The sequence below is a fragment of the Mirounga angustirostris genome, unplaced genomic scaffold (assembly GCF_029215605.1).
Source record: "Mirounga angustirostris isolate CCGP_5_RB_7025 unplaced genomic scaffold, mMirAng1.0.hap1 SCAF_12, whole genome shotgun sequence".
Taxonomy (NCBI): Eukaryota; Metazoa; Chordata; class Mammalia; order Carnivora; family Phocidae; genus Mirounga; species Mirounga angustirostris.
The window spans coordinates 32,348,621-32,365,969 of record NW_026991720.1 but is presented as its reverse complement, the minus strand read 5'-3'; the positions used below and the strand labels follow the sequence as shown (position 1 = coordinate 32,365,969).

The window sequence follows — 17,349 nt, the reverse complement described above, 5'->3', positions numbered from 1 at the left end:
ACCAAAATCATGTATTACTTCTTTAGATTGATATGAGAAATTATTTGCCACATGCCACTCACTTTCATAACATCTTTAAGAATGTTACACATAGTACATGTCATAGTTCCCATAGGTGCATTACATAAAAAATTTTAAGGTACTTCTGTGCTTTCTATACTGTTGTCTAAATTTTCTTTTTAGATTTCCATTTTGAATATTTCCCTAGGTTTTTAATCCATAATTCAAAAATTTTACATTTTATCTTTATGCTTTGCATTCTCTGAAACAGTTTCAAAATTATTAATTTCCTAATGCTATATAACAAAAAAAATTAAATAAGAAATTCCTTATAATAACAGAAGGGAAAAAATAAGGACTAAAAGGGTACTGACTTATGAACACTTTACAAATTCTGTAAGATTCACTGTGACAAAGGAACAGTTTTTTTTTAAATTATTTTATTCTTTTCATCATGATAAAGTGCCCTCTTTAAGCCCCATCACTTATTTCCCCCATCTCCCACCCCCCCCTTTGGTAGCCACCAGTTTGTTCTCTATAGTTAGAGTCAGGAACATACTGTTTTTAAATGTCAAAGAATATTAGATAAAACTTTTATTTTGAATGTGATTTAGAATCATAGAATCAAACTTAAGGATCACTTATAATTTACTGCTTGATCAAAATTAACATAAAAATGTAACAAATTATGTTTTTAACTCAAACTAACAAACCATTTTCTTTTTTTTTTTTAAAGATTTTATTTATTTATTTGAGAGAGAATGAGAGAGAGAGCATAGGAGAGGGGGGAGGGTCAGAGGGAGAAGCAGACTCCCTGCTGAGCAGGGAGCCTGATGCGGGACTCGATCCCGGGACTCCAGGATCATGACCTGAGCCGAAGGCAGTTGCTTAACCAACTGAGCCCCCCAGGCGCCCTAACAAACCATTTTCTAAAGAAACTTTGTGCTCTATGCTCTCAGAACTTCTCTCGTGGAGTATCAGCAAATAATGTAGTTATACTGTGCCACAAACAGTTAAAAGCAACATCTGTAGGTAATGTGAATTATACATACATTATTCAAAACAAGTATTAGGGTTATTTTCTCTGGAAGCTTAGCTTGCAAACAAAAAGAAGAAACCCAAATCCGCATACTGTAATAGCCGTCCTCTTCAAAATTCTTCTATTCCACGTAGATACTTCTTTCATTAATGGTATATGAGTTGGATCATTTTCTCGCTCATTTTGCAACTAATATTTAGTATGAGAAAATGAAAAGAGTTAATGTACAGTGAAAATATCTTTGATTTTTAAAAATATAATATCCATGTTAATTCAATTGACGTAGAGGCGGCCAATGCAAGATTTCCATGGAAGATTTAAAGTGAACACATATGTCTTAAAAGTTTTTTTCCCCCTAGGATCCTATCATGGTAAATTAGTTTCACATTAAGAATAAATGCTTTCATAGATTATTAATTTTAAAATCATGTTTTTGTATCAGGAGATAAAGTTCCTTGAATGTTTCTATTTTTACCTACAAGCAATGACAATTGTTATTTTTCCTTCTATATTTAAACATCAAATGATTTCTTACAAAAAGTGAACCATTCTTATAGTATACCTACAATACATGAAATTTAACAAAAACTAGAAGATTTGATGCTACTGCTAGAAGTTTAATCCTTTATTTAAATATAACTGTAGGAACAAATACTAACAAAAACTTAAGTGGTTCTTCTAGGACTTCTCAGCAAGGAAAGTACATGGCCCAGTCAGTTTCTAAATACTCATATAAGAACTCCGTTGCTAAAGAAGGCACCCAACCACGTGTGTATGTGTATGAGAGAGAGAGAGAAGGGGAAAGAGACAGTTGATGGGGGAGGGGCAGAAGAGGGAGAATGAGCAGAAGCCAAAAGATCTTCAAAAGATAAAAAGAATCAGGCACATTTATAGAGTGATATATACTAGAAACATCCTGGGCTGGAGTGGTGACATAAATATTTTCAACATTAGCAAGAATAACTACATCTAAAATCTACAGTGTAAATATTTAATTTAAAAAGCCTGCAAAATTAATTTTAAATTTACAGCAGAAAACAGACTTCAATGCCAATCTCATTAATACTGTATTCTTGGCCTAACTTCCAAATGGCTTCATTCAGTAACAGATTCCTTTTTGACACTGATGCTCCATTTACTGAATCCTGAGACAGCCATTCCTTTTATTAACCAATTACTTAGAATGACCCTTTCTGACAGGAGCCTGTCAGTGTGTTGCTTTGAAAGAGAGTGATGTGGTGTTAAAGTCTAGCCTTGACCTCTCCTACCCTCTCTCTTTGTTACCTCCATACACTTATCTATGGTAACTCATATTTTTTTTTATTTGCTTCAGTTATTATTGGTAAACTGAAGTATCATAAGCTTAACAGGCATAATAGCATACTCCCAAATCTGGAAGCCTTCGCAGTTCTCTAAATCAAATCTCATTATGGTGATTACTACTTTAGACTAATCCAGAAAAACCAATATAATAGCTTGCTTAAAAATTCTTTCCTGACCAAAGAACTGTATCTGCCATTACTATAAACCGACAAATGTATTTTCAAGGCTAGTTCTTATATAGAAATGTATAAATTCAAGGTAGAGAAGGCCACAGAAAAAAGACTTTACGTTTAGCTAAAGAAAGCTAAAATTTCTCCTTATAGGTATGCATTATTAAAATAAATATCATGGTACCTGATTGAATTATTTATGTTTTAGAGTCAAAGTCACCCCTAGAGTAGTGTTTCTTAATTTCATTCCTTTAGGAAAAACCTGTCCTCTCACTCTAATTTCATCTCAGTCTTCTTCCCTCTCCCTCCGCCCCACCGCCCCAAATGTTTTTAGTTCATCTTGGAGAACCCAAATAATTACCAATCCTGAGGAAAAGATGTCTTGGGGAATTTCCTACACTAAACATTAAAGGATGATGCTTTGCAGGAAGTATCTTTACATAGTCCTTCCAAATTTCCCCTGGATCTTCATGAAAAATATCATGCTAAGTAAAATCAATACCATTTTCCTTCACTTACTCAAGATGATGAAGGTAGTGAAGATGAGTGGTGCTATAATTCTCTTGTTGTCAACAAGTTCAGAAAGTAGAAAACCAGATTTTCGTAGGAGAAAGTTTGAGGAGTGGTGTGGATTAAGGGAACACGAAAGTGGAAGGAGCATAGTTAGGAGACTAATGGGTAGCACAGTTGTCTGACATACAGCAGGCCTCTTATGCCTGTGAATGAATAAATGTCAGAGATAATACAACTTCTAAGATGCCTCTTTCTGTAGAAAGGAGGTATCTTCTACAAGAGTTCTGAGATATACTGCTCATTTGCCCCATCTAAAATTTATTCCTCTATTATTTTGTAAAATTTGCTTCATAATTTTCTGCTTACTTTTTAAAAAGACTCCTTTTAATTGAACACATGTTAATAGCTAGGATGACAAATTACCTGGAACATGTATAAAGTTGATTCTGTGAAGAACTTTTTTTGATAAAATATTAATGAAAATATCAAATGACTTATGGGTTGAAGCTACACAAATTTAATTCATAATCTAACATTCACTTCAGCTATTTCATAAAAATATTATAGATACCAAAGATATTTATTAAATAGACTAAGAGAACTCAGAAGTGAGTTCCTGAGTCAAATGAAAGTGTTTTCCTTTATTACCTATCTTCAGCACAGTTCCCTATTTCAGCAACCTGGATCTTGTTATAGCCAATTTTCTTAAAGGGGGGAAAATCATCTGTCCTTAAATCCAGATATATAGTTCTATATGAATACAGAAACACCACCAAAAAATCCCATACTCTTTAAGAAAGTCTAGAAAATAGAGTATTTCTTCTAAAAATCTATCTCATCAACAGAACTGATAAACATGTCATTTTCATAATTTCCCATCTGCATATTTATATGTAAATAAATTTTACAAATGTAACTTCACACCTTTAACAAGTTGACACTTGATTTTCATTATTTTTTTTTGGCTGCATATCATTGTAACAAATGGGTGTACCATAATTTGTTAATCATTCTCCTGGCATAGGACATTATGGCACATACAATTTTGGAATCATTAAACTATTGAAAGATACAAATATTTTTATGGTCTTTGGCACATCTTGCCCAACTGTTTCTGCAAGGGGATGTGACACCAGTCTCACATGAAAATAGCAGCTTGGTGAATAACCAGTAATGGGTAGGATGATCATTCTACCTTGCTAATTTAAAAGATGAAAATGATAGATCTTGTTCTTTTAGTCTGCATTCCTATAATGACTCACAAAGTTTGTTTCTTATATTTATTCCTTCCTTCCTTCCTTTTTCCACTTGTCTAGTGGGAGCTTAAGTTGCTCTTGTCAGAATTGCTTCACTGTCTGACATATTATTTGTACATCATTTCCCCCCTTTTTAATATTAAATAAATACCTTCTGAATTAAGTCTTTTAGTTTGCAGACCTCTTCACTCAAATCTTGAACATTACTAACCAGTTCTTCACAAACTGAAGTAAAATTCCGGGGAGAAGCCCATTCTAGTACTATCTGTGAATATTTTCAAAAGTTACATTTTAAAGAATGGGAAATGACTTTTTACAACTTTATATCTACAAAAATTATACAGTATTCTCACCCATTAAATTATGTAACTGAAAAGCATTTTTTGTTCAGGATAAATTCTGACACCAAAAAGAAGTTAGTGATTTTACATAGTTACATCAGTTTCCTGAATACATTTACTAAATATATGTATGTATGACTTTATGGAGACTAACATTTAGTAATAATAAAATTTATGGTGAACAAATAAATTCATGAAGGTTTTAAGAATGATACAACTCCTATATTAGTGTTATATAAAAATCAGAGGAAAACAAACGCATTAAGATTTTTTCACGATAAATAGCTAAAACCAAATCACATGAAACACTCTACAAAAAAGTTTGCTTTTACAGGTCACTTACACTTTAACTTTTCCTTCATTAAGAAACCTTATATTGATATGGTTTTTAATAACACTCAACACATTGTTTTGTTTCAACTTTCACTTGGGTCTCCTGTCACTTTATATTTTAAACAACTATATTCCCTTTAAGAACAAATGTTAAGTTCAATACACAGATCAGTATAATTTTTGATCTGACTCATTTTCCTTTTCCTAAGCTAGAACAGTTTTTCAATTAATTAGTATATAAAGGAGTAATACTTAAACATACTGACTTATGTACATTTTATGTGATTTTATAGATGAAAGATACAATTTTACCAGATCACTGTTTAGAGAATTATCATTAACTTATCTGGAATGTTCTTCAGCACTCATACTTTTCTTAACAACTTTTATAGAATACCTTGTGAGAATTTACAGGCAACTCAGTAATGATATTCTGTACAGCTGTTATTAAATGGCCACACTGTTTGTTTAATTTCAGAAGAAAGTTGAGGAACTCATCACCACTAAAGAGAGGAAACAAATAGGAATCACTAATATGAGCAAATTACTTAATTCTACTGGGTTAGTTACTCAATGTCTAGTCATAATATTTACTAGATTCTTTAAAAATATTTATAGAATATCTAATATGTATTAGCTATGAAACAGACATTGGGTATACAAAGAAAACAAGTCTGCAATCTTGAGGATCTCAAGCTTCAGCATGACAGGCAGACATACAATTATAATCTCATTATTCAAAGGGACATATAAAGAAGGAATATAAAAGCACCAATATTTGAGTATCTATTACATGAAGGCACTGCACTAGTTATTTTACATTTATTATTCTTTTAATTCCTCCTAACAACTCCCATAGGGTAGATGTTAACATTAGCTTATAGCTGAGACATCTAAAACTGAGAGATAATGAACTTAGTATAATGGGAATAGAGAATTCGTAATGCTTCACAGAGATGGTACTTGAATATAAATTTACACAGTCTTAATGAATAAAAGGAAAATACATACCTTTCTTGTGATGCATAATTTTCAGGGCCACTGAATATTGACAGGCACGTTGTAAAAATCACAACTCTAGAGTACGCATTCATCACGTACTATGTGAATAGCTGCCTACTCCCCACCCCAGAGCTGTACAGTATGCCTCCTGTTAGGATGTATCTCTCTTTACCCTGCCACAGGAGCAACATGTCCAGGGTGGGGCTGTTTCTCCAGCCTGTTCTCAGAATAATAACAAGAAGGAGATCCACTTCAGGTGCAGCCATGATACAGATGTTCAAGAAATGCATTTTATTATTATAAATCATTTAGATTTAGAAGTTATTTCTTTTTTTAAAAGTGTAGTGCTTTTATTTTTATTTTATTTTATTTTAAATTGGGATGGATTAAAAAGAGGCACAAAGGAACTTTCTGGGGTGATAGGAGTTATTTCTTACTGCAGCATGACATGGTGTAAACTAACTAAAACAACAGACCATGTTTTAAAAATGTGAAGTGTTGGGAAAAAATTTATACCTTAAATAAAGGTACTTCAAATAAAAGATAAAAATACCTGGAAAAATTAAAACCAAAATTACCACTACTCTTACCACCTAAAGATAATGACTGATACTATTTTCTTCCAGAGTATTTTCTTATAGCACACATTTTCTTCCATTATTTTTCATATGCATATATACAACTGGCATTATACCTCACATTCCATTTTATATTTGCCTTTTATACTTATTATGAGTATTTTTTCATGACATTAAGTCTTAAAATAATTTGAAGGATAGAACAGAATATATTAACGCAATGTAATTCAACCATTCCCCTGATGTTAAATATTTAGAGTTTCCAATTTTAGAATGTTTATAAATAATAGATGTGAACAATATATTTTTACATAAAATTCTGTATCTTTTTCTTTTTGGAGGAGAAATAGTTTCCTTAACGGATCCAGGTTTGAGATGTCTTTGATATACTCGAGTAAATGTCAGGTAGGCTGAGAGAAAAGGTCTGGACATAAACTGTTGAAAACGTCAAGATATGGATGAAAGCTTACTGTTTCGGTTCAAAGTATCTCAAGGTAGTAATGGAATAGTTATTATTTTTAAACTGCATTCTCCAATTCTGCAAACTAGTAAGGCTAAGTGTAGAAAAAAGTAAACGTACTGTGCATATGTGTTCTTGTAACAGACTATTTTAGAAAATTTAACACACAGAAGGAAAGTATCATAAAATAAATCAGTAGCTAGATTGTTGAAGTCACATTACCAGAAAATTATAATCAATCAGTTCAACTTTTCCTGCTGTTAGTTTTCTTATGACTTAATGACTAATTTCTTCTTTAAAGAATGACTTTGAACAAATGGGAAGTAAAACCTTTTTCATAACAGCATGTAAACAAAGTCTGTGATTTAATAACAAGGTCAAATTCCTGGAATATATGTCTGCCAGTTATATTTTTTAAAAAATTCAGCAGTTTTAGTAAGTGAACCATTCAGGATTCTGCACATTCTTTAAGTCTATTAAATTCCACAAAGTAAATTCTTACAGGCAACTCTGCCATCATATAAATAAGTTACATTAAAAATTTTAATTTCCAATTTAATCATGTAGAACTTAGAATATTCATTCCTTCACAGAGACAATAAATTAAAAAAATATTAAAAAGTAACAGAGATTCAAGAAGTTTTGCTGATTTTAAGTTCTCACACCTGAAATCCTTTTAAATATTTAGTGTTTAAATAGTTAAGAGTTATAATGTTATTCTGAAACAGTGATGAGGCATTATTTTGAATACAGATCATCTTGTTATAAGGAAAAAGATAAAGAGAAATAATTTAATTTTGCAATAAGCTATTTAGAGAAATCTGGATCATTTAAATTATCCCATGGAAAGCTTCTCTAAATCCTAAAATGTTGTGGAAATTAGTAATTTATTTGTTTAATTCATGTTTATTATAGTTGCAATGTTACTTTTAGATAGGATACATTAGTGCTGATAGTTCTGCATTTGTAAGTATATTTTATAACACAGAACTTGGATGACCCTCAAGGGAATTAGGATGAGTGAAAAAAGCCAATCAAAAAAGGATACATACTATATGATTCCATTTAGGTAACATTTGTGAATAATATCATTATCAGGATGGATAATCAATTATTGGTTGTTAGGGATTGGGGGGATGGGTGTGGCTATAAGGGAGCAGTATGAGGGAGCTTTACAGTAATGGTATGTTAAGCATACTCGTGGCAGTGGTTAAATGAAGATACACACGTGATAAAACTGAATAAAGCTATACACATACATACAAATGAACACGTTTAACTGGTGAACTGCAAATAAACTACGTGGATTGTATCACCTGTGTCAGTTTTCTGGCTTTAAAATACTGGGTGAGACTGAGCAAAGAATGCATGGGACTTCCTTGTACATCTCTTTGCAATTTCCTGTGATTCTGTATTTATTTCACTTAAAGGTTAAGCAATTTACTGCCCCACAAAATATTACTAAAATCAAATACAATTATTTTTAAAATAGGTTTCAGATTACTAATAATCAGTGCTTGACAAGTTTATAATATTGAAACCAAACTTTATATACTGACCACATAATTCCTTAAAGAGTAAGGCTGAAAATAGAGCTGAGCTACACTGCAAACACTTTCTTATTGCCCTAAGTGAAAAAATTACTACTCTGAATTTTCAACTTGACACTTGAAATGATTTAAAGAGAATAAGAGCTATACTACAAAAAGCATGGGATCTCATATAGTTCATTTAACAAAATGCAATGAAAAAATAAAAGAATGTTTCTAAGTGAGTTAACAAGAAGATGCAGTTTTGCTTTTTGGTAAAATGACTTTACAAAAATTGATGTTATAAAGTACCTCCCAGTTCAGAACATAATATATTGTAAAATGAACTATCCATTTCCTTGGGAAAATGACAATATTAAGTAAAAAGACTCAGAAACTATCAAAATTAAACTTTTTAGTTCTTTTTTAAGAACAGCCGATTCTAAACAATATTAATGCTAATTTTACCTGATTTCCAACTTTGCCACTTCAGGTAATTCTCCAAATTTTATCTCTTCTACCTCTAGTTCTTTAAGAGCAGCCAGAATTCTCTGCTGATCTCTACTGGTAATTCCATTCTAAGGAGAAATAATTTTAAGGTACAATAGGACAGTCATACTTGAGTAATTTAATATTCAATATTAGTAAAGACATTTTCTACTTGATTAATTCACATCTTGAAAAAACAATTGAGAAAAATAAGAAACACTGAAAAACAGATGGTTTGCTTTTAATTGTGATTGATAAGGTTACATCATTAAGATGTTTAGATATATAGTGACTACAGCCAATTTTTTGCAAAATTGGATTCTAAAAGCAAATTACTAGATATTAAAATTTCCAAAACCACCACAGTAAAATAATTTTTCCTTCAAAGTATTATTTAAAATATTATCAGTGATTAAATAAGGATTATGTCTTCCTTTGTCTTTACCTTTAGTGTTAACTAAATTTTCTCTCCTGGATTTAGCTAAGTAGTATGCTTATTTTGACTTGTAGTAATACTGAAGATTTCAAGTTTCCAATGTGTTCATGGAGGAAGATTATTACTTTTTGGGTATTCTATTAAAGTATCTCTAATATTTCCCAAGCTTATTTTCAAATTGTTACTTAATAATAGTGGATGGCAAAATAATAGGTCTTGATCTTTTTGAGAACCTAGCAAAAGGCAGTATTTGGATGACACATATGCATACCTACGTACACAAAAAGCCACCTCTTATTTCTAAGTAACCTGTTTTATAAAACTATTCCAGATTAAGAAATGAAGCACCAGTTTTAGTTGAGATGTCATGAATAATCTAAAGGAAAAAAAGACTCTAAGTCTTTAAATGTTCTTAAAGCAACTTAATACTATAACAGAAGATTTTAAATATGGTTATCCATAATCGTATCTAGTAAAAAACCTAGCAAAAGGTCATTTACAGTCTATACCCCTAGGATTTTTAAAATAGAAAATAAAAGCATCCAGAATTCTTAAAATATGAAAGAATGTCTCGAGTTTTTGAAACTGATACTAACCTTTGTAAATTCATCTTTCCTCATGGTCAAAAGGTGTCTTAAGGTTATATCCCTTTCCTGTAGAAAAGAAAAAAAATGCAACCTTTCAATATAAGTAAGACATTAGAAAGGGAAGTAGGCAAATGTCATAAATTAGTCAGTTATATACTACCCTCCTAAACAACTTACAATTCTAAAAGGGGATAGGATATGCAGGTATAGAACTCTACTACTGGGTAGACAGCAGAGTGTCTTAATATATATAATTACCTAAAAAAGTACAAACATAGCCAGTTTCCCAGATTCAAAGAAAATCATTACAACTTTTATTTGCTCACATAAAGGGAAAGATAGCTTTATAAAATTTGAAATTATGTTTTATGCATATTTTAAATTTCTAACTGCATATTAAACAATAACTCAGTATTTCTCAAATAGGAAGAAGTTTCAAGATTATACAATGAAGCCCAATTCTGAACTACCTAAACAGAATGTGCATATTCCTAAAGAGAGCCTATCTTAAATAGTGCTTTACTGCTTCATATCAGCTAAATTGCTGATAACTGTCATCTATTCAAATGCCATAATACGTATCTGAAGTATCTGTAACAATGCTAGGCATATGATCTAATTTAATCTCTATGACAATCCTAAACTAGGTATTATCATCCTTATGAAAAAACAGATTTAAGTAACATTTCAGTTAATCATTAGAACAAGAATCTGATACCAGATTTGTTTGACTGAAAATCATGCTTCTAATATTCTATATGGGAAGATCAGCAACTGTAAAAAACAAACTAAGGGCTTAAACGTACAAGGAGGAGTTCTATGAAGTTTTAGGCAGTGAGTAAAAGCTGTTTATTCCAGCCAGATTCAAATTTATATAAATTTCCAGAATATTAAATTTTTCAAATGTTTTTAAGTTTAAAATGGGATCTACTACAAATTATGGAGAAAAGTGTACTTGGCACTTTTGTATCAGCATGCTTATGAATTAATACTTAGTTAACAAATAAACATACATATGTAAGTCACTGTAGCTCACACAAAATCTTACCTTTAATAAATCTGTCATATGTTCAAGTCCAAGACCATGTAAAAATATTTCCAGATCTCCAAATGCTGTATATGAACTATACATATTTATAGCAATGTCAATTTCAGAACAGACTATAAATGCACAATCAACATATATTTATAATACAGAGAGAGAGAATAAGAATAAGAATGAACCTATATAGAACACAGTTGCAAATTTACACACTAGACCTATGGTATATCAAGGAAATAAGGAAGGTTTCTTGAGTGAAGATCTAAGTAAACAGAGAAAATGATGACAATAAACTGTAGCTCATCTTTCCTAAGAATTAAATTAGTTGCCTATATGTATGTTCCTTGTGAGGTCTCTATACATGAAAATCTCTTTAATTGTAACAAGTAAAGATTTAATAATTTTAAATGTGGGTAAGCAGAGAATAATTTTGTGGCCATGTACTGAACTGTGTTCAGCAAACAATGTATTTTTAATTTTAGCTTATAAATCAGAAATCTGCTAAAAAGAATTAGTAAGCAAGATGCAGTCTAGTTTGCAGGGTGCCTGGGTGGCTCAGTCATTAAGCATCTGCCTTCGGCTCAGGTCATGATCCCAGGGTCCTGGGATCGAGTCCCACATCGGGCTCCCTGCTCCACGGGAAGCCTGCTTCTCCCTCTCCCACTCCCCCTGCTTGTGTTCCCTCTCTCGCTGTCTCTCTCTCTGTCAAATAAATAATTAGAATCTTAAAAAAAAAAAGTCCAGTTTGAACACTAACAAAAATATAATATTTGACTTTTTAAGAAATAAATTTCACTGTTATTTAAAGTCAGAAATTAGTCTCATTACTGTTAGTACACATGTATAAAATTTTTCAAAAATTCTGGAGAAGAAAAGCATTTAAAATGCAGACATTTCTCAGTGATATTGAAAAATGCTTGTAAAAGTATAAAATATCATATTTTAAAGTGTCACATTTACTAAAACTTCTAAAAACATGCATATTTTTTGCTTATTTATAGCTATTTTGTCAAATAAAAACATGTTATTTACCTAAATATGTGATCTTTTTCTTTATCAGAATCCGTTGACAATAGTCTACAAATAGTCTCTTCTTTAGTTAGCTGTTGAAGCTTTCCCTCCAATGGATTTAAAGTTAAAGAAAGAAAATTGAAGATCTGCAAAAAGTTAACAAGCCATTCAAATACAGTTAACATTATAATATACTATCACTTACACTTAGAATCTAACTTTTTAGTAAGTCAGGGTTATGTCACATAATCAGCCAGAACACAAAATCAAGTCTCTTTAAAAAACAATTTATTACACAAAATAATCTTTGATGTTCATAAATTTCTTATGTCAAATTCAGTGTCATCTACCCTAAATTTAATAACGCAGTAGACTAATTAAAAGTTTCCAAGTTTTCAAAGCTTAGAAGAAAAATGGTAAATTTCTTTTTGAAGTTTCCCAGGGCGTTAGTAATTAGTAATTATTCTAGAATAATTTTGGAAATTCAGATTTGAGTTAGAAAATGAAAGGCATATTTATCAGATTGCTTAAAATATAGAGAAAGTTATTTTCCATGCAGTAAAAGTGGCATGGTCTGATTATGTGATGGAACTTTTCGAATGTTACATGCTTTCAAATTCAGAAACTCAGGTTTAGAAGCTCTTGAACTGTATGTTAGTTTTACAGTTGTACTGTATTTGATCCTTGCTTAGAAATTACAGGCCTTTGGTCAAAAGCTTTAATACTCAGACTAAAAGTTTATATCAATAAAGTGATTTAATGTATGGCAAATATTTATTATTGAGTTTAATATATAAATGACAGTAGATCATCTACCCAAGTATGTTATCACTTTATTATATGCCTTGTTATATGTATAGGAGTAATATAGCTTAAAGGATTTAATTTTTAAAATGTTTAATATGTATTAATTAAAATTAAAAAACAACATTTTAATTACATGTTCAAATTTTGGCTTTTTACTAGCTTTCTCAAAACACTAGTTAATTTTTAAAAGTCTGGACCAGTTTGAATTGTTAAATGTCCTATTACAATTTATTTCTAGGGCCAGAATAAGACTTTATTATTTCCTTATATAGCTTTTAAATTACCACATTATAAATGCCTCTTATTTAGTAAAAGTGAATACTCTAGTAAAATAAAGTTTTCATTACCTGGCCGAAGGAAAATTACATATTTAAACATTTAATAATAGCCAGATACACTATTATGACAGTTGTTAAGTTCTAACAAAATATTACAAAAGTTCTGAAATAATAATATAACATGCCATAGAAAAATTAATATATAGGATACCTCTAGATGTTTATTTCTTTTTGCAATCTCACTTGGTGTCTTTCCATCTTTGGTTTGTAGCATTTTATTAGCACCAAGTTCAAGCAACTTCAAAACTACATTTTTATGACCCTGACGTGCTGCCCATGTTAAAGCCTGTAAGTGGGGGAAAAGAAGATTGTTTAAAGAGAGGGAGTGTATATGAGACAGAAAGGAAAACTTTTCAACAGTACTTATGGCACAATAAAAGATTGAACATGGTTAATTAACAGAATGATGCAATCTCTTCATTTTACAGTATAATGTAAATATATTTCCAAAGTTGTAATTGCAAAGCAGACTGCCATTGCTCACTGATTTTATAAAATCAAATAATGTTTTACATATTCAAGTGATGTTATAGAATGAAATAATTTATCTGCTAATCACTGAACTGTTTTCTGTCAAAACGAATTCTATGTGTATTCCAGAACCCAGGCTTTGTTGTGTGTTACAGCTTCTTGTGTCAAGGGTGAGGGCAAAAAGAAAAAAGTTCATTCCCTTTTTTTCCATTTCAGCTGTTTTCTTCACCAAACAGCAATTATAACCCAGTCCCTCTGTAATTTTTACTTCTTAAAAACTTTTTTGTGGACTACTGATAATGACAAGATATAAAAAGGAACATTGTGCAATCAATTCTCACAGTATAACCATTCTCATCCTGGATATTAACTTCCGCTCCACGAGCAACAAGGAGAGCAACAACCTGAGGGTGACCATCTCGGGCAGCATACATGATTGGAGTCATAAGTCTCCTGAAGAGGAGGAAGAAAAGAAGCATCTGTGTCAATGCTGCCATTAACAGCTACTCAGTTTCATGAATTTTACCATATCCAATACCAAAGTATTGTTTTGAAAGCAAAGGAAATGAAAGCTTTTAATAAATCAGATGATTTAAAAATCCAATTTCCCAGTAAGTAAATGTGTAGAAGATACTTTTAAAGTATTGAATGCTTACACAGCACCCTCTAGTGAAGAGATGTATTTAAAAAAAATCACTAAACAGGCCATACTTTCTAATATGAACTTTCATTAATTTACATATTCATATAGAAAACTATCAGAGTACCTACAATGCTTATTCTGGGAATATAGTGATGAATGACACAAATAAGGTCCCTGTCACCTCAGCATTGCTCATACTTATTAAATGCTTATTATATTTTATTTATTACATTTAATAAAAATAAAAGTTTAAAATGTTCTCTTATTTAATGTCGTCCATTATGATTCTATTTTAGTTTAAGCCTGAAAGAATTTTACCCTGACTTGGAGTCTTACTCTAATCAAGAAAGAGATAGTTTAATAGTTTAGCCAGACTCTCGGAGACTATTTTCTGAGAGAGCACAGTGGTTCCCCTCTAGCGTATCATTTCTCAAAATAGAGATTCAATTCCTCTCCTTCTGGAAGTTAGTCAGCTTCTGGTTCTATTACAACGGATACCAGAAAGATTCTATTAGTTCTACGTGGGCTGAACTTAGTATCATGGTCTCTTTTAAAGGAGGTCTGGGATCCTGGGCTCAATCTTCCTGAGTTGCCTCAAATATCTGATTTATATACAAAGAACTTCACAAAAGAACAACAAATTAAATAACTTCAGAATACTGTTTTAATCTGATTAAGGAAGTTCACCTTGGTTACTCACATTACATACATGACCTATAAATTTCTCTATAAGGTTTGTTAACATAAGGTATATCCTGAATCTGATCACTTCACACTAATGTCTTTAGCACAAAAAGATTCACACACTTCTCTCTTTCTTCTATTTCCTAGCATATTAAAATTTCAATGTTTTATTGGAAATTATACACTAAGGTAGCTGTCAAGCATTGCTTCTTCTATCCTGAATATCTCCTACATAGTGGTTTCTTTAGACAGACAATCTTTACAAAGTAAAGAGTGAATTGCCTGGATAACTTAAGAAAACATGGAAAATACATACAATAGAAAAAAATTATGAGTCAACTAGTCATTGAAATTCTCCACTACGTCTAAATTAGACCTCTTGATGCCTTTTCTTCATCCCACCTTTCCTGTGACAGCCCAAATCTGGTCGTTCTAATCTTCCCTATTTCACAAAGCTACCATTAACCACATAAACTCAGGCCTATGACTAAGCATAATTTATGACTCTTCTCCATGACTCCATTTATACCTTTTGTATATGGAGTCGTACACAAGTCATCAGCTGGTCCTACTGGCTCTACCTTCATAATATGTTCTGAATCTAACCACTTTGCACCATCTTGTTAGCCATTGTAAGCAGTCTAAGCCATCATCATCTTTCTCTGACCTGTATTATGGCAATAGCCTCATAATTGCTCTCCATGCTTCTGCTCTTGACCACTCAGTTTATTCTCTTTGAAAATGCCAAGTTCTTCCCGTTCCAGGGACTATGCAAGGGTGGTTCCCTCCACCTTTTCCTAGACCTTTATAGTGCATACTCCTTCACCTTATTCAGATCCTCATTAAGAGAAGAAAATCAATAAAGTTGACAAGCATATAACCAAATTGATCAAGATAAAAAGAAGACACAAATTACCAGTATCATGAATAAGAGAGGTGACATCAATACAGATTCTCCACAGTTTAAAGGTATAAGGAAATATTATGAACAAATTTCTGCCAATAAATTAGACAACTTAGATTAAATGGACAAATTTCTCAAAAGATTCAAACTACCAAAGCACACTCATAAATAAAGAATCTGAATAGTACTATATTTATAAAAAATTAAATTAGTAAATAAAACCCCCCCACAAAGAAAACAGCAGGCCCAGATGGCTTCACTAGTGAATTCCACCAAACAGTTAATGAAAAGAATAATACCAATTCTACTCAAACTCTCTCAGTAAATTGAAACAGAAAGAATCCCTCTAAATTCATTCTATTAGCAAGAATTACTCTAGTAACAAGAATTAAAAGAGACATTACAAGGAAAGAAAACTATAGACCAATAATCTTAACTGAGCATAGATGCAAAAAATTCTCAACAAATTTCAGCAAATAGAATCCAAAAATACATAAAAAGGATAAATATATTATAACCAAGTACAATTATCCTGGGAATGCAAGATTAGTTTGACATTTGACCAAAAAAAGAAAAACCACAAGATTATCTCAATAAATGCAGAACAAGTATTTTACAAAATCCAACATCTTATGTAAGAGTAGAAGGGAACTGGGCGCCTGGGTGGCTCAGTTGGTTAGGTGACTGCCTTCGGCTCAGGTCGTGATCCTGGAGTCCCGGGATCAAGTCCCGCATCGGGCTCCCTGCTCGGTGGGGAGTCTGCTTCTCCCTCTGACCCTCCCCCCTCTCATGCTCTCTCTCTCTATCTCATTCTCTCTCTCAAATAAATAAATAAATAAAATCTTTAAAAAAAAAAAAGAGTAGAAGAGAACTGCCTCAACTGGAAAACTTTATAGCTAACATCATACTTAATGGTGAAAGAGTGAATACTTTCTTCCTAAGATCAGAAACAAGACAAAGATGTCTGCTCTCATCACTTCTATTCAACACTATATTTCAAATTCTAGCCAGTGCAATAAAACACGGAAAAACAGGCACCTAGGTATAAAAACAAATAAAATTGTCTTTATTCACAGATAGAACAGTCTATGTAGAAAACCTGATGGAATCTACAAAGGAAAGTACTAGAATAAATGAATTAGCAAGGTTGCAGGATATAAGATCTAATGGAATACACACAACATTAGTTACAATTATTATTTCAACTTGCTGAACTCATAATAAGCCATCGCTGCATGGAATTAAAATCAACAGGGCAGAATCATTTCTTTCTGATTTACAGAAGTCTAGTTCATATAGTTCAACCCATATAAAAAACAACTTACATGTAAACACCAATTTAGAACACAGAATCATCAAAATTTGGTAATCTCAGCATTGACTATTAACTTGG

At 31.7% G+C, this 17,349-nt stretch overlaps 1 protein-coding gene across 1 annotated transcript in view; it reads right to left on the bottom strand.

Annotated features, from left to right (window-relative positions):
- Nucleotides 1-1,075: 1,075 nt before the first annotated feature.
- ASZ1 (ankyrin repeat, SAM and basic leucine zipper domain containing 1) overlaps nt 1,076-17,349 on the bottom strand; it is a 47,396-nt gene continuing 31,122 nt past the window's right edge. The window contains exons 5-13 of the mRNA XM_045865110.1: nt 14,067-14,178; nt 13,406-13,540; nt 12,131-12,255; nt 11,105-11,180; nt 10,066-10,122; nt 9,013-9,122; nt 5,373-5,478; nt 4,453-4,566; nt 1,076-1,228 (exon numbers count right to left, since the gene is read on the bottom strand). Coding sequence (XP_045721066.1) covers nt 1,076-1,228; nt 4,453-4,566; nt 5,373-5,478; nt 9,013-9,122; nt 10,066-10,122; nt 11,105-11,180; nt 12,131-12,255; nt 13,406-13,540; nt 14,067-14,178 — 988 coding nt within the window. The remainder of the gene's footprint in view (nt 1,229-4,452; nt 4,567-5,372; nt 5,479-9,012; nt 9,123-10,065; nt 10,123-11,104; nt 11,181-12,130; nt 12,256-13,405; nt 13,541-14,066; nt 14,179-17,349) is intronic.